Source organism: Apteryx mantelli, chromosome 8, assembly GCF_036417845.1.
Source record: "Apteryx mantelli isolate bAptMan1 chromosome 8, bAptMan1.hap1, whole genome shotgun sequence".
NCBI lineage: Eukaryota > Metazoa > Chordata > Aves > Apterygiformes > Apterygidae > Apteryx > Apteryx mantelli.
Genome location: NC_089985.1, coordinates 20,707,066 through 20,724,915, shown reverse-complemented (window position 1 = coordinate 20,724,915; position 17,850 = coordinate 20,707,066). Strand labels below are relative to the sequence as shown.

At 41.2% G+C, this 17,850-nt stretch overlaps 2 protein-coding genes across 5 annotated transcripts in view; both read right to left on the bottom strand.

Moving 5' to 3' along the window:
• CDC14A (cell division cycle 14A) overlaps positions 1-5,968 on the bottom strand; it is a 63,261-nt gene extending 57,293 nt beyond the window's left edge. The window contains exons 1-2 of one of the 3 annotated variants that reach the window (XM_067300845.1): positions 5,355-5,968; positions 4,103-4,193 (exon numbers count right to left, since the gene is read on the bottom strand). Coding sequence is in view for 1 of the 3 variants with exons in the window: in XM_067300843.1 (XP_067156944.1) it covers positions 4,103-4,193; positions 4,655-4,760 (197 nt within the window). In the remaining 2 variants the exon portion in view is untranslated. Of the gene's footprint in view, positions 1-4,102; positions 4,194-4,413; positions 4,590-4,654; positions 4,877-5,354 lie in introns of those variants that run through there. The other 2 variants (XM_067300843.1, XM_067300844.1) reach the window with 2 other exon arrangements.
• Positions 5,969-8,921: 2,953 nt separating this feature from the next.
• Positions 8,922-17,759, bottom strand: EXTL2 (exostosin like glycosyltransferase 2). Of its 2 annotated transcripts, XM_067300836.1 has the most exons (6): positions 17,506-17,759; positions 16,586-16,712; positions 15,344-15,416; positions 13,649-14,076; positions 12,134-12,204; positions 8,922-11,494 (listed from the first exon to the last, which is right to left on the bottom strand). In XM_067300836.1, exons 3-6 carry the CDS (start codon positions 15,346-15,348, stop codon positions 11,003-11,005), a joined length of 996 nt encoding a protein of 331 aa, XP_067156937.1. In that variant the 5' UTR covers positions 15,349-15,416; positions 16,586-16,712; positions 17,506-17,759; the 3' UTR covers positions 8,922-11,002. The 2 variants fall into 2 exon arrangements, with proteins under 2 accessions (XP_067156937.1, XP_067156936.1); XM_067300835.1 differs by lacking the exon at positions 16,586-16,712.
• Between the last annotated feature and the right edge of the window lie 91 nt (positions 17,760-17,850).

Here is a 17,850-nt window from a genome sequence, read left to right as displayed (position 1 = left end):
AGTTGGATAAAATCATTCAGGTTTCTTCTTCTCTCAGCTGAAGAACTTGCATACAAGCTCTTCCTTAGCATGACAGGTTCAAGGTTAAATTGCAGCACATTTAATTGAAACAGTGACAGTTCCAGTAGTGAGTTTCTAGTCAGCTAACATTTGAAGTGTTCTTAAAAGCATTTAAACCTTTCTTGTTTTTATTTTAAGAAGTGTGAATGTTTAAATACGTGAGGACAATGACTTCATTAGAGCTGTTGACAGCTTGAAGGGGAAATTGGAGGCTAAGTACTCCCGATCATGTGTAATCAATCACACTGTGTATAATTTAGCAATAAATCATGTGACAAACTACAAGAGCAAGTCAGCATTTATCAGACCAAAACTTTCAAAGCCATCAGATCTAGTGCTAGAGCATTTTTGTTTAATAAACAGGGCGTACACTATTAATGTAAGCCATCACATCTTTATCACTCTTCAAGAATAAAAAAGGAGATGAGGCAGGGAACAGATTTTAAGGACAGAGCAATCCAATAATATGCTATTTATGATCAGACCACCAACCTACATATTCCTTAGTTTTAACGTCATAGTGCTTCAACAAAAGCAAACTAATGCCTCAGTAAAGTCTGCTAAATTAACTTATATAACACGCTTTATACTTAGAGCTATCGCTAAAGATGGTAGAAAACAGCTCAAAGAAAAGCAACCTATTTCCCTGCATAATGAAGTATCTTTATCTAGTCACTAGAATGATGCATCCTAACCAAATTAAGTCAATAAATAGTCATATTAACAAGGTTACTTACATATCTCATAGGTGCCAAGAATTTTGTGTTTGAACAGACACCTCCTAACTTCCTACTTGGAAAAAATCTGAACAACTCATTTGATTAAAAAAGCAGAAGTGGCCATAAAATTCTGATCCAGAAGAGTAGCAGAGGCAAGCCCTTTTGAACAAAAGCTGGAGGAAAAACAAAACAAACCCCCCCCCCATTGTTCTGAGCACTTCAAAGCTCACTTGAAAATATTCATTTTGCTATCATGCAATAAATATTTCTAATCACTTTCTCAGAGAGAAGGCGGCATTTTGGGGAAAATGAGCAGAAAACCTGATTTGTTGTACTCAAGTTACACTCCATTACTATGTAGAGATAACCCCTGATGTCAGAGCCTCATTTTGCCAAGCATATGCAACGTAACAGATGGATGTCAAGCACAGTGATGAGTATGAGGAAAAGGGAAGGTATAGCAGAAGCAGCATTTTCCTAAGAACCAGGAAACCTGCATTCTATTCCTCGTTTTGCCACCAGCCTTCTGATTTCAGATAGATATTGACAAAAATATAAGATGGGGACCCTATCAACACCAGCTTTTACTTCCTTAAGACAACACAAACTTTACTGGAGATAGAGGAAGGAGAAAAATCAGGCATTATCAGCATGCTATCAGGGAAAGTTTGGAACTCTTTATCTAGGATAGTTAGGTTATTACTTGCACTATATCAGTGCAACATACACTTATACCACCTGGCAACTGTCACTTAGTTTCTACTTCAAGATATGTAGATGTATTTTAGCTTGAGAGTACAAAAGGAAAAGACAATAATACTGTTTCAAACATAGGACACCTTTAAAAGGAGTCCAAACAGGTTAGGAACTATCAATTCAAAAAAAATACACCATGAATCACATGTCCAAGGTTCCAAGGTCTTTAGAAATGCCCTAGAAGATAAAAGAAACTGCTTCCTTCCATTAACTTGTAAATATCTCTGGTATCATGGTTACATTCTAGCATGGGGTTAACTAGTTATATGGGTTAGGGAGTATCCTAACTGAATTTTCTTTACACAATTTTAATAATTACAAATCTCTTTTTACAGACTTTTTCAGAGATTTCCTTCCTCCCCCCCCCCCCCCCAACACACACAAAACATGCCAGTTGCAATCCCTGGTTAATACAACCATCTGTACCTAATCACACACATACCCTGCGTAGTAAGGGCACAGATCACTCACACACACACCCTGCCCTGTAAGTTCAAACCCCACATATTTTCTTCGCCCTTTCTAGAAGCGTATTAAGAATTAGAAATAAAATACCTCATCAAGCACAACATGAAAGTCTTATGAGATATGAGGTCAAATTTTTCTCTCATTTAAAAACTGAAGCATATTCAAATAATATAAACTTCAACTGGACAAGGCCCTGAGCAATCTGATTTAACATTAAAATCAGCCTTGCCTTAGAGTACTCCTGAGGTCCCTTCCAACCTGAATTATTCTATGATCATTACAGAATTTACTCTCAACCCAAACAGTTAAATATGAAAAATTAACTTTGAGAATGGATCATTGAAAATATCAAGATAACAGCTGAAGACAATCAAGACTCAGAAGTGTTTATAAAAAAAGAATAAACCCTAAAACCTTAAGTTTTGCCCTGGAAGTAAGCTAGGAACCAAGAAAGATTACTTTCTACCCTAACAGAAGCAATATCAAAAAAAAAAAAATCACTGGAGGAGGGGGAAGAATGATTGGTGCTCACAAGTACTTCAGCTCATATGGGGGGGGGGGGAAGAACTGTATTTAAACTAGACCACATAGCTTTTTCTAGTTTGGGGGGGGGGGGGGGAGTTTGCTGCAGCAACCGCTTTGTCACAGATCTACCATCAGTCGATCTAGAAATACAGTGTAGAGCCACTATATGCAGATCAGCTAAACCCCTCACATGAAGTAGACCTTTCTAGAGAAATCCCAACATTTTCCTGAAAGGATCCTCTTTACCAGGGCTGCTCACTACCATTAGAAATGCGTGCACTCTGTTCCAACCTGTCCTTTTCTTGACAAGGCAACTCAAGAGTTTACAGGAAATAGAGTTGTGAGTTTGATCAGTGGTGCTGGAAGGCTTCATACAACCCAAAGGCTGAACACTCCCACATTAGCTATAAACATGGCTCCTGTCTTGTCCAAGTTATCAACCTCTCTGTCAGTTTAAACTAGTATGTCAGACTTATGAACTGCAACAAGCGAGGACTGGATATTTGTTGGGTTTTGCTATTCCTGCCAAGACAGCACAGAACTGTTAACTTTCCTCTGCTAAAAACAAGACCCTGTCCATCAAAACCTTAAACTAAAGTAAGGAAAGCTGTGCATGGTTGATCCTCTAGATGTTTAATGCTATTTTACAACCCACAGGCTAAAGTTTATAGCCTCATTTTACTGCAAGCAATTTTGTGCTTAAATCTTTTGGTTTTAAGTTCAGATCATATAAATAAAAACAGATGATCTGATAACAGTATAACAGTGATCTAATTAAGATACTGAAACAAGACAACTTGAAATAGATGAAAACTTGTTAGTCAAAAGTATGTTTATCTGTTACAGAAATACTCAGATGTCCCATCGTTAAATGTTTATGGGAATAACCCTACTTAATCACATAGGGTGATTATTTTATTCTTTCAGTGTACTTACTTTGTGTCCCTTAGTACTACTCACACTATACTCAATTTAACTGTTAACCTTTTATGTGCTGTTAATGTGTTCTAAACACATGAATCATTTATTTCACCAATAATAGTTTTTCTGCTGTTCTAAAGCTACAAAACCAACTGGAAATGCTATCTCAAAGTCTTTTGAAGGCTTAAAAAAGTAAGCTACAGATGTTTTCTTGAAAGCAAATCTAAGCTTTACAGACTCCTGAAAAGTGTATGAAAGGTGATTACTTTTTAGACGCATTTTTTCCCTGTATGAGTAGTATAAAGCTACCGTTTCATTTCAAACAACAGTCTTCTATTTAAGACACCACCTAGTAAAATATAACTAGTGTTAAGCGATGTTGCCCACTTTATAAACAAATTTTGCAAAGCTCAGATATCCAACCTCTAGTTCAACTACACCTGAAGTTATTTAACTGGTCTTGTCCTTTTTTTTAAATAGTAATCCTGTCAAGCTAGTTTCAACTAAGTTATAAATATATTCTGGTTAACTTTATACTGGTGCTGTGTACATGTAGCTAAATGAGGCAAAATTATTCTATATAGTATTAGTGCTGCAAAAAATCTCGGGGGATCATTTTGAACACACAAACTGCAAAATATCAAAACACTTACTTTTCATAGACCAGCTCCTCATCAGTACAGAAGTAGTGCGTATTCACTGTACCTTTGGGTTTATTTCGTAAAGTAGCAAAATACAACCGATCTGAAAGACAGTTCAGGGCAACAGAGTAACGAGGGACCCGCGGCGCGGCCCGGAAGAGGCATCGCCGAAGCCTTTTTCTGCTGCGTGCGAGGCGGCGGGAGCGGGGGGCCCCCTCCCCGGGGCGGGGGGCCGGACGCCCTTCGGGAAGGCATTTTAGAGGGGTGATTTTCGACCCGGGGCAGAGCAACACGTAGCAACAGGTGCTGGCCCCGTTTCTTACCGGAAAAGAGAGGAGGAAGCAGCTACTCAGGCGTTCCCCACACGAGCACAGGGGCAGGCGGCTTGCGGAAACCGCAAGGCAGAGGGGGTCAAAGCAGAACGGGTGCGAGGAAGGCACGCAACAGAGCCGGGGAGGGAGAGCGGAAAGGAGCCCGCGCCGCTGAGGAAGGCTGCGGCGAGCCGGACCCCGCAGCCGGGTGGCCCGGCCGGGGCACCGGGAGGGCTCCCCGGCAGCCTCTCACCTTTCACGAACTCGGAGGCTCCCCCCAACACCTCGGAGGCGCCTGGCGCCGGCTCCATCTTAAAGAAGGCGCGGAGCGGCGAGGCGCGGGGCGGCTCCGAACTCATGGTGCCGGCGGGGCCGCGGCGCGCTCGGCCGGGAGCCGCCCCTTTAGGGCATGCCCGCAGCGGCCGCCCGCCGGGGGCCGCGCTGCTGCGAGTGCCGCGGCCGCATGGGAACAGCGGCGGAGACGGCAGGCAGCTCCGGGACGCGGCGGGCGGGCGGGCGGGCGGCCGCAGGGACTTGGACCCCACCCCGCCCCCAGCCAGGAGACGCCCCCGGACACTTAAAGAGGCAGCGGGCGGTTACCAGGCGCCCCGCGACGCTCCGGCAACCACGTTACCACGGCTTTGTTACACCCGGCCCGCGGCCGCGGCGCACCGCCCCCTGCCCTGCCCTGCCCTGCCCTCCTCTCCTCGCCCCGGCTCCGCCCTCCGCCTCGCCGCAGGGCAGCCCGCCCGCGCCCTGGCCCGCCGGGCAGCGGCTCTGCGCCCGGCACAGCTCCGCCCGCCGCCGCTTCGCCTTCTCACCGCCCGCTCCTCGGAGCGCGGCCCGGGCAGCGCCTCCCACCCGCTCCCCGGGACTGCCCGTTGCAGCATGTCCCTGTGGAGACGCGGGAGCTCCTGAGGTGGCAGCAGCCGGCGCTGGACCGGAGCTAGTACCTCAGCAACGCAGGTCCCGTTCGGGAGGGAGGCGAGCACGCCACGCAGGCGAGGCGCGGAGGCCACCTCGCGGGAGGGAGGGAGGAGGGAAGTGCGTACCGAGCCCTCTCCTCCCTCCCCAGCCTGGAAGTGGTTATTCGCGGGGGGTTCCGGGCCGGGTGGCTCCGCTCCACCGTGTGGCGTGATGGACAAATCGCCCCGCCAATCCAAAGCTGCCTCTCCACCCCGCTAGCCAATGAGCGAGCAGTGCCGGGGGGGGAGGCGGCTGCTGCTGGGCAGCTGCGCCCGGGTTGCGGCGCCCACCCGCTGCTGCCCCGCGTCCAACGGTCACTCGCACCCCCTTCCCCCCCCTCCCCGGTCCAGGGTTTCTGCCAACTGCTGCGCTCCCTTAAGGCAGGAGGGATTTTGTTTCTCCCCGTGAATATTGTCTCCTGGGGAGAACTGAAGGGGAAACAAATCGTCAACGAAGAAACTCGTGAAAGAAAGGGACGACAGTCATCCTGGTCGCAAATGCAGCCCTCCTCCACCCGATCCTCACCGGCGCGCCGCAGCGGCTCTCCTCAGCCCTCTCCTCTCGGTACCCGTCAGGCGCTGGAGACAGCGTAGTAGTTTATACGCACTCATCTACTCTGTTAATCATAAACAAAAGCAACAAAGTATGAATCTTAAATGCTAAAAAAGCAGGAAAATATGTAAGTTTTTAAGTACTTACATAACAAACATTGCCATGGTTAATACTGTGTTATAGTACAGTAACATTCTTTTAGCCAGCACGACACTCTCCCTAATGCGTTGGTTTACGCTATGGGCTCTCTTAGAAAAGTTATCCAGTGATGAAACTTTCACATATACTCGAAGGCTGTGATAACACTACACCAAATTACTTGTAGGTTGTTGTTTTAAAAAGTAAGGTTGATTTCTGGTGGTTGGAAAAGCAATTAACCTATTGCCAAAGAGATACAAGCATTAAAAGTGTTAGATAGAAATACCTTTCTCCCCCCCCCTTAAGAAAGAATTAGTGCCACATAAAGCAGATTGTTCCATTTTCATAACTGAACAAGCAAAAGGTAACAGACAAGAGGTACTGTGTTGAGAAGAAAAAGGATGCTATTCTTTCCCAAAGGAAAAAAAGCAAACAAACCCTGAAACACCTTAAAAAGTCATGGTGACAGAAAATAATATGCATCTGTGAGGTCCACGTTATTATCACCATGTTTTCATAACATGAACCTACCCTGACTACAAATTCACATTATTACAGTGTGCCTGCTGGTGAGGTTTTAAGTAAAACACTCAGAATCTTTATTAGTCAAGTGTCATAAGTACAAGATAACCCTGAAAGCCTTACAAGTACACTTATGCTGAAGCACTACAGAAATGTAATTCTCATGCATTTGTGTTTTTAAATGCTTATTTTTTGTTTTTGGCATTGGTTTCAATAATTGTTTCCACATTCTTATGTTTTTCTCTTTTCTTCTTTTTTTCATAGCTCCAGAACTAATATTCCTAAACATCTCTCTCTTTGGGTCTGGTCCTATGAACTTAGGTAAGGACTCTCACTCTCAGTAGTAAGTACTATTCCATGTAAGATGATTGCAAGATTGAGTCTTCTGTAATAGTAAATTAAATAAGGGTTGTTGGAGGCTATTTTATTTTCATGGAAATCAGTGTGTTTATCTTTTTTCCTGCGTTGTGCTACACTGTTTTCACTTGTATTCAACTCTTAATTAAATAAAATACTCCATTCTTATTTACAAGCAACATCTTGAAGTAGAAATTCTCTAAATTCAGGGCTGACATATCCTGTATAAAAGTAGGTATCAATGTATTCTTTACAGAACCTTAGCTTCTTAACACTTTTTTTTTTTTTACTCAAATTTTCATTACAGGCCAATGTTACACAAATTTGTAAGTACACTTGAGTGGAGTTTGTATGAGCATATGTATAGCTTTAACTAAGGTATCTTGGGCAACAGAAGCAAAGACAGAGCAGTACAGCAGGCTAGCTACCCAGTACCTAGAATCCCTAGATACATACACTTAAAGCCTGTGCTTTGTAAATCTATCTAGTGAGATGCATCTAGGAGGCAAACATGACTAGAAACTGAAGCCCCACTGTCAACTGTTGTTTGTAGATTGCTTATATACCTTTGACAACATTATAAATACTTTTAGTTGCCCATTAGTTCTCATTAGTGGCAATTAGAGCCTTTGTAAGCACAGAAAATAACCTTTCTCTTCTTCCCCGTATAAACATCTACTGAATAATCCCCATGCTTTATCAGTTCTAGTATTGTTTTTTATAGCTTTTAGTATGATTGATCTAGCAAAATTCACTTTATAAAATGCTAGCTTTAACAATGCTATTTTCACTTCATACTACTTTGTTATTACAATGAATTCTAATTAGTTTTTAACATTTTTGGTTATATCAAATATCTAGGCTACAGTGACATCTTGTGGCTTTTTAACTTTAGTTTTTAACTTTAGTCTTTTTTTAACTTCAGTCTTGTAGTCCTGTTGCATCATTTTAAGACTATATCCTTTTTAATAGTTACAACTTTCTGAAACCAACTTTTTGTTAAACTTTACAAATTGGGTTGAATAAACAATAAAAAGGATTTTAAAGTATGATTTTAGATATTTTTTGAATCCTGTATGTTGGATGAACACTGATTCCTATAGAACATTCAGAGTGTATGATGAATCTGTTTAGATATCAAGCTATTTCTAAACGACATCTAGATAATCTCTTAGAACAAATCATCATGTGCATATTATTTTGTTAAAAATATAAATGAAATTCTCATTAATGGAGTCCATTAAAGGATCTTGAGGCATTTTTATAACCATCAAGGGATAATTCCTAATTTAATTTTCTATAGTGAAATAAGTAATAGCTCAATTTTGAAGTTGGGGAAAATAAAACAGATTCTAATAATGCTGTTTTTCTACTGTTGCTGTCAAAAAGGTGTGTCTAAATTAGCGTTAAAGAACCTACCCAGTAGTCCAGTCTTTTTGTATTGGTGGTCTGCATCTGACATTAAAATATCCCTTAAAAATGTGTATTTTACATGTTGCCTAAGACAACTTTTTATTCAGCTCCCAACTGGAACCTGTTATCCTGCAAAATGAGTACAAATGTGTTATGTATAAGAAGTTACTGACCTTAAACAATCAACTAACCAACCAAATAACCCCCCCACACACAACTCTTCCCCCCCACACCACAAAAACAGGGAAAAAAAACAAAACGCTTTTGATTTCTAAACACAATGAGTTGAGTTAGGGCTAGAATTACAGTCTGACCTTTGCATTTTCTTTGATATCCAAGCATAACGGCTCAAGGCTGTGTTTTTTGATGGGTTTTGCCCCCTCCCCCTCCCCCTCCCCCGGTGTGTGTGTGGGCCTCACCTAACTTTAAGTGAACATACATGCCAACAAGTACCTGTGTTTTTTAAAAAATGAGATCTTAGTGCTGCTCATGTGTATGCAAATTGTGAACATACTTTAGACATCTAACACTGGAAAACTGGGTCAATAATCTGAGAATAAATACATAACAAATCTGTTTATGTATTTTATTTGACAATGGTACAAATTAAGTTTACCAGTATAATAAAAACTTGTTCTATTAATTCCTTGACTGATACAGAAAAGCAATGTCCCTTCCCCCCCCCCCCAAAGAAAACCCACGCCAAACAAACAACCCAGTACTAAGATTCAGCTGAGATGACAATTCATTTCACATTTTAAAAGCAGGTAAACAACATCTGTGAGTCTTCACAATTTTAGTTGATACTGCACAGAACAGAAACTACAGAAGACCAATAAGCAAGTGAAAGGCAATAAGCTACCATTAGGAAATCTGCATTTCTGAAAAGACTGTAGATCTATTTGTATACTACTTATCATTACACCACGATAATTAAAATCTACTTTTCACTATTACAACAAAATTAAGCAGGTTTTACACTGCCATGTTAAGATTTTGACCCTTAAATCTTACAAAAGTACTAGGAAGACTTCACTGAATGTAAAACAAATCCTCTAATACTGAAAGAACAGGGCAAAATACCCCCTCCCCCTACCAACTCAAAGACCCTACAGCCGGAATCAGCCCAGCTGTAAAGAACTTGTTACATTTTTCAAATAATTTTTTTCAGCTAGCCTATTATAAAAAAATGATATACCATTTGTGTACTAGAAAAACTGTTATTGATCGCCCATGAATTCCTTTGCACTGGTATTGAGAATCGATTAAAAGCTGATGCTGACATCTACTTGAGATGCCAGATTTGATTCCACTCTGTGATCCAACAAAATCACTGCCTTTGGTTCATTTCCTCCACACCATAAAACAAGTTCTGTAACTGCAATGAAAATGGGTTTTGTCCCATCTGCCTTAATACAACATTTTCAGACTACACAGAGTCCCAATCTAACAAAAGCTATTAATGATAGCTCTGTTTCTTGCAACAGATAAGGTCAGAGACTGATAATAGTCAGGCCCTGTCAAGTATCACTGTACCTTAAAATACCTTTTATAATGCTTTACCCATTCATTGCACGACATTTTAATTCCGTTGTCATAGCCACCAAAAGCAGAGATGAAAGGAACCAAAAAGTGAAGTGAATATTCCACTGAAAGAGAAGTTAAAAAAAATAGTAGACCTATAATATTACAAAATATACACTCTGGAATAAATGTAAAACGGCTTGTTCCTATTCGGAGTTGTAAATAAGACATTTTTAAAACTGAGGATTTTGGGGGACACATTTTGTAACAACGTACATGCAAAATATCAAAACAAAACTAAATACTAAAGGGAGTATTAATAAGCAATATGGCACCTGTTTCTTTTGGCTGCATACGTAAGAATCATATTTCATGTATTCATTTTTCTTACATTGCCATCAGCTAAGTTTTACCTTTCAGTTGATTAGCATTGTTTCAGCAACTCCAGAAAAAGAAGCTGTTATCAGAGAGATCACTATCCACTATCTTAGCAATAGCACATGTTGTAGGCATTGGTTTTAGGAGTGAGATTAAGATGTGGTACTCTTCCTCTGGCTTGCTTTCATATCAGCTTCAGGAATATCTCAGAATACAGAATAATAGCTTATATACAAACTTCAAAGGGGTTTTGTACAGGAGTCTAGAAGCCTAGCCAACAGCTTACTGTAGCGCTTCTATAGTTTTGTGGGGAACTGTGGAGGGAGGAGAGGAGGGGAAAAAGAAGGAGATGTCTCAACATGCGACTATCAAAAATATGCCTAGACATCATTTGACTAGATACATATATTACAAAATAAAAAAAATATAAGAAAGATGAATCAAAACTCCTACTGAAGTGTAGGAGTGCATTTTTGTGTGCACGTTTCTGAAGAGCTGGCCTGTAATAACTGTAAATAGCTTCTCAGGTTTTTAAGGAAAGGATGATTTTATTACACCTAAACATTAGCATACAGTCTTTAGTTACAGAATTAGTAAGGAAGGAAAAAATACATAAAAAGCCATATGGAAAAAATTCAGAGGCTATAAATATGGATGACCAAGATGCAGTAATCTATACTTTACTCATCTCCTTGCACTTAGTACAATTCACTGAATATTGTTTAACATCTGCCCTCTTAAACAGATTAGTTTACATTTTATTTTTGTGGTTGGCATAATTAGGAAAGCCAAACTGAGAAATCATGATATTAGAATATTTTAAGGGCATGCCATCGTAAATATTAACCAGTTTGTTTACACAATAAGATCTCTGTAACAAATGCTCTGCTCGGTGCCACATTCCAGAATAGCCACTGTTAGTGTCTTTTTCTAAATTTCTTAAATCAACAGGCTTCACAAACACTCCTGAAGACTTTCCAGTATGCTTTGCCACTAGAAAATTCATGGCAATATCATCACAATTTTGAGTTTCATCTATTAAGGCATAGACAGCTTCTGGCTGTTTTTGAAAGTCCTCTAGATATCCACTGTGGAAAAACGCTGCACCAATAAGAACCATAGAATACTGATCTCCATTTCCAAAGCCAGGGTTCTGCAATTCAAAGCTGCCATAAGTGTATACACCCAAAGGAGTAGAAATGTGCTTTCTAGGAACAAATCCCACTATCTGCTCTGGAAATTGCTGAAAGAAAAAAAAAATATATCAAAATACATCTTAAATAGTTTCATGAGAGAGACTTCTGCTTTTTTTTTTTTTAAAAAGTGACAGAAGCACAAAGTTATCGCTAAGAAAGACACTGCCAGCCTATGCTCCTTTGATCTGCCTAAATGTTGCACTTAAATACAGGTTTACAAAACTGACACAATAATGCTTCATTCCACTTCATATAGTGCCAAGAAACATCTACCCAAAATTTGCAGCTGCAAATTTGGTACTCAAAAGTCTACAGACAATCTTTATTAGGTAAATAGAGAGAGAGAAAAAAATTTTTTTGTTTTGCAGCCTACTAATCAATTTAAATACATTCAATAGTCAACAACTTCAGTGTTCATGTGTAAGAATTTGAAAATTTGAACAATCTGAAAGTTACAGACTACAGGTATAACTACCACTGAAGAAAACTTTTGCAATTTCTACTATTTAATGCTTCAAGCTTTTTAATATCTAACTTTACAACTAGAACAACAATGGTAATACAGTTCAATACCAACATTATGATACTACATTACTTTTTATAATTATAACCATTCATCTCAATTATAACTTGCAAATACTGCCTGCCAAGGTAAAAAAAAAAAAAAAAAAAAAAAAAAAAATTACCTGCCAAACAGAGAAGGCAAAAGCAAGGTCATGGGCACTGACTAGTGTATCATCATCCATCATTAAAACAGCTGAAGGAAGGAAAAAAAATAAACTTGTCAAAAGGTTAAATACATGAGTCCATTATGCAGTAAAACATTTGACAAGCTAGCTGGGAAAGTTCTATAACCATTAGGCTGAACTGCAGAACTGAATCATAGTTCCTTGAAAGTAGACTGAAAAAACATACTTTGATACCAAAGTTAAAGCAAGGTTTCAGCTTTGTGATAACTGGAACCAAATGCAAATTTTAGATTACTTGCCATGCTATAACAAAACTCATCTCAGCAACTTCAGATCGTGTGTAGTATAGCTTGGCAACTCTGTGTTGGAAGACTGGGGGGGATGTCTGGCAAAGAAACTTAAGATTCCACTAATTTTAAGACAGCCTACAATCCAAATTGCTATCTGATTCTTTTTATTATAGTTCTATTTTACAGAACGTTAGAAACCTTGCTTTAGTATTTGAGATTAAGGAATTTCCAGTATCAGATCTTACCCATCTCCTCACTATTTGCAAGTTCTAAATAAGCAAGCTTAATAAATTACACAGGCAACATTCAATATAATTAAATACAGCAGAAAGAATCTTTGCCTTAGATTTTAGGCAAAAGACTGTCAGGAAGGGGAGAAGGGAAGATATTCTTAGATCAGAATTCCAGGTATGTTAAGAATTTTAAGTTTACGGTCAGCATAATCGTATTAAGAGCAACAAAACATTTTGAGAGTTGAAGTTTCCAGTGTCTTCCTAGAAGTCATGGGTTGAGTAGCATGGCATGTTAGGAAGAGGGCAGTGAAACAGAAGAATTACCTTTACTAATCATGAGTAAGGCCAAGTCTGTAATGCAACATACGGGTTTTGTTCACTTGAAATAAACAGGACTTATTGTTGTGCTTCTCCTGGAAAGAGCTTAGGAAGAATATTTAGATGTACAGCCCAAAGACTGAGGAAAATACTCTTGACAGGATGCATGATTTGAGTTAGAAAGCCAAACACCTGGAGAAGGGAGTTTCTCTGAAAAGCAGGACATTCTTGTGAACTTTGTGTGGAAGTTCGCGGACTAAATCAAATCTTTACCAGTTGGCTTAAGTCCAAATTAAGGCAGAGACTGGACAAATACATTGAGTTTTAATTTCAGTTCACACCACAAAGGGAAGAGACGCTGAACTACCTGGGTTTGCCTAAGAGCAGCCACAGCTGCAAAGGCCCAGGAAATGTATTCAACGTCCCTCTTTTTTTCCATACCCTTTATTGACAGGCTCTAGTCTGCTGCTGGGTGGTATGCAGTTATGGTCCGTTACCATAACATAATTTTCTTCTATATTACCCATATATATTTTTTAAGTTGAATATCAGTTGGGCCCCTTGAACCCACTTATCTATGGATTCTTCCATAATATAACTCAAACCATCTTTCTTTTAGTACACAGATTTTAATTGTGAAAATATTAGTAGTAATATGAGCTGCTCATTACCTTTTGTTTCCAGCTCAGGGAAATTCTGGAGTCTGTTCCTCATACGATTTACCGTTTGAACTTTAAAGACCACAGGGACAGGATGAGGCCCCAGGGAATTCCACATTTCCTCTGGTATCTTCTCACCAACATTGTTCCAAACAACAATTACCTTGTGCAGATGGGGAATAGCTTGATAATGATTTAAAAGTTTTAGCAGTAAGTCAGTTCTATTGTATGTCTGCATAATAAGAGTAAATGAATCCAAGGCAGACTGACTCTGGGTTTTTGGTTCCCTTCTCAAATTGGGCATTTTGTCATCTTTGATATTGGGAAGCAAAGCTGTTAAAGCACCTGCTACAAGAAGTAAGACAATGATCACCACAGAAGTGAAGCGAAGTAGGCGGATTCCCATAACTCTTCCTGGAAGCTTACAGAAGTGAAAATACCTTAAAAACAGGAGAGGAAAAACTATTGGTCCCATGTATACATATCTCCCTTACTCAAAACTCCCACAGTATTAAGCAGACTTTTAAGTAAATAAATGAGTGAATAAATAAGGAGGATTTTAGGACTTGGGCCAATTACTTTCAACTATCAAGACAGATACTTCTGGTACGCAATTTCTAATATTCATTTGATTTTCACTTCCAGAATTATTTTTGTTTAACTTTGAATTTCACTGTTCTGTGAAAATGAATCTAGAGTTCTTCTTTAAATCTAGATTGTATATCATCTCTTTCCATTTTCTCAATACTGCATTTTTAACTAAACATTTACATACCTCACCAAACCCATCCAGCTGAAATTAGAAAACAAACTTTGTACAGAGCTTAACTTCAGTATTTTCAGCATTGCAGAACTCCACCTTAGCTGGGAAACACAAGGGAGAGAAGGTACCTCCCTCCTCAAGAGCTCTGGCAGAAAAGAGGAAGTAAAATGCTCCTACTCTTTTCCAATGCTCAGGCCCCATATACAGAAGGAACAATCTCAGTCACTGGTTTGCTGGACATTTTGTCAACAATTTTTGTATCTGCTCGATGATGGCTATTGAATGTGGAAAATATTATCCCGATCACATTAACTGATGCTGTAACACAGGTGGAGCAAAAGAAACATGCCGCATGGAGTAATGTATGAATGCAGCAACAACAGTATCAGAGCTGGTCTGCTAACTCTAGAACTCAGCAAAAACTGGAAATGTCAGAGGCTAGGTGCTGTCAGTCGACTTGGGGGCAGCCTTAGCGTAAGGCAGGGGTTTCTGGATCCTCACAGTTTTGGGACTGAATAGGAGCTCTCACAAAGGTAGTGCTGACAGCCATGCCTCTTCTAGGTAGCATTACCAGTTCTTCAGAACTTTATAAATTGTGAACTTAGCAGGATCCAGCAGCCATTGCACAGCATAGTTTTCTCCTCAAATGATGTCACGTGCATTCGTTCTTCACTGTTACTCCCGATAGGTATGAATCAGATACAAGATCAAAATTCTAAGCTTACTCATCTACAAATATTATTCATGCCACTCCATTAGTGCTTTTTAGGATTTCAATAGGAAATTCTGCTTAATTTAAGTGATCCAGGTCAGCCTCATCAATTAAAATTCCTGAGCAGTCTTTGAAGTTTTTCATGACAGTTTTGATTATTCTTTTCACAGTGCATATACCATGCTTGAAAATATGAATATAAATTATTTTAGTCTAAAAGGCCTCAACTTACCTCATTGTTGCCAAGTACGATAGTTTTTCCTCGCCTTGTTTTACAAGAGGGCAGTTGTTTGTGATATTTTAATCTGTTGGAAATCAAAGGGACTTTATTACTGAAGATCAACAGTTATCAAACATGGTACCCAACATCCTTTTACAAGTAAACATTCTTCTCAGTCACTGACGGACATACACATTTGTGGCAATTATCCAGTCCTTTTTCCTCTGCCCCATTGAATAATTGTCTCTGCCTTTTAATGAACTCTCCAGAAACAGGTTGTTAAAGCAGTTTGTTAAAAGTTAAAAAAAAAAAAAAAAAAGAGAGAAAAAGCACAACATATTTCTCTTCTTGTTAAATTGTTGTTTTGTATTATTGTAATGCTTATGTGTTCCTTCCTTAGGGTCAACTACTGAGATAAAGTAGGTCTCCAGAATCTCAATCCAGTGCCCTATTCACTAGGCACCACTAAAACACATATTTGACTACCAGAGCCAAGCAAGTAGTCTCAATAACAATTCCTTTCTTTTCTGGCTTATCCCCTTCAAACTCTCTATCCACCAAGTTTACCAACTCCATTAGAGCTTTTGGAAAAATCAAAACACCGTGTCTTATCTTGTCTGTCAACAAGGCAAAAGGAATGGAAATAACAGTGTAAGCACAAAAAGTAAGGATGCACAAGGTGCAAGATAGAAAGCTAAGAAACCTAGGTTTGTTAAGTTTCCTAGGGTGTGGTAGGGATTTTTGTTTTTTAAAACTAGTTGAAGAAAGGGAATATTTATTTTTGATTTAAGAATGGACCTATGAAAATGTAAAGAATAAGAACTTGAATTTAATAATTGAATCTACATCAAATTTCATAAGAGCAATTTGTTTTAGTTATATAAACTTTGTGCTTAAAAATACAGAATTTCCAATTTGTGTGTATACCAATTATGTATCAATATGAATATGTCCATACATGCAGAACTTCACAAGGTTAAGTTCCAGTTTTACCACTGACTTAATGTGTGGTACTGGGGAAGTTACTGAAGCTACTTCCAGCAGTTGATCACCAGTTTTGGTTCCTTCATTGTATAGGTGTACAAACTGAGTCACTGTCACGCCTCACTTCTAAAAAAGAGCGGCAGCTATTCAGCACTTCTCAGACCCAGCACATCTCCATCACAACCTGATACAGCCCAAATCATGTGCTTTTAAGAAGGTGAGCCTTAGATTTTCTTCCCCCATTTGCAAACTACATATGAGGATACTTACCAACATCATTGTGATATGTAAATTTTTAAATTACACCGAAGATGAAAATATAAATGCTGTTTATTGTGGTAATTAAACATCCTGGCTTTCCATACGTTCTTGTGCTTACTTAATTGTATACAATGGGCTGTAACAATGAATAAGGATGATATTATTATACAGTCTCTATTTAAAATGAACCCCTACATAAAATGTTTAGAATCAGCAGCGTGGCACTTTCTAGTAAAAATGTGCTGATCGGTTTAGCCAATTAAGTAATGAAATTGCAATATAAGAGTGACCTCTTAAAAAAATTCTCCAGAGACCCCCTGTAGAGAATACCTCTTTAAAGAAAGCTGACGAGAATGAAAACTAAAAGTCAAAACACAGTATTTTAATCCCGGCTCTAAGAAAGGCATTTCTCCGCAGGGAGTACCTCTCCCGCCTGCCCCTTCGCGGACGGCGCCTCCCGTTTCATAACCGTTACGTGCTGCCCCCTAACACAGCGGCCGCCCCCGCCCGGACTCCCGGCGCAGCCCCGCCGCTCCCGTCGCGATCACTGCCCCGGCCCGGCCCGGCCCGGCCCGCTCACCCGCCCGCCGCACGCCGCCCGAGCTGCCTGCCCCGCTGCGGTGGCGCCAGGCCGCGCGGGAGGGGGCGCGGGAGGCGCGGCGCGGCCCGGGCAGGACCGCCGCAGCGCTACGGCGGCGCCGCCGTGCCCGCCCGCTTCCTGCGCGGCGGCGCCGCTTCCACCGGCTGCCGCGGCCTGCGCGCGGGGCGCCTCCACCCGGGCCGCCGCCGCCGCTCGCCCCGAGCCCGCGCGCACCCGGCCCAGCTTCCTGCCGCCGCTCTCCGGGAGCGCGCAGGGGGGCCGGGTGCTGCGGCGTCGCGTTTCTATGGGGGCAACAAGCTCGCACGCACCGCGTGAGAATATACTCAACTTTTTTCAATCGGCTGCTCTAATTCAACCTGCTTTGGGCTGAAGAACGCCCCGAAACGCAGCGAAACAACGGAGCCAACGCAGAAAACTGGCCCTGACTCAGTGAGGAAGTGAAGCGCTACCGGCGCTCCTGCCGCGGCCACGCAAGAGGGCAGCGGCAGCAGCCCCAGCCCGGGCCCCTCCGCGCCTCGGCGGGGCGAGCCCTGGCGCCCCGCACCGCTGCCCAACAGGCCCGCACGAACCCTGGCACCGCCCCCTGCGGAGCTGTGGCCCCGCCCCAGTGGCCCCGCCCCCAGGCGCGCGGAGGTGCCCCGGAGCCACGCCCCCGCGGTCGGGCCGCAGCGCG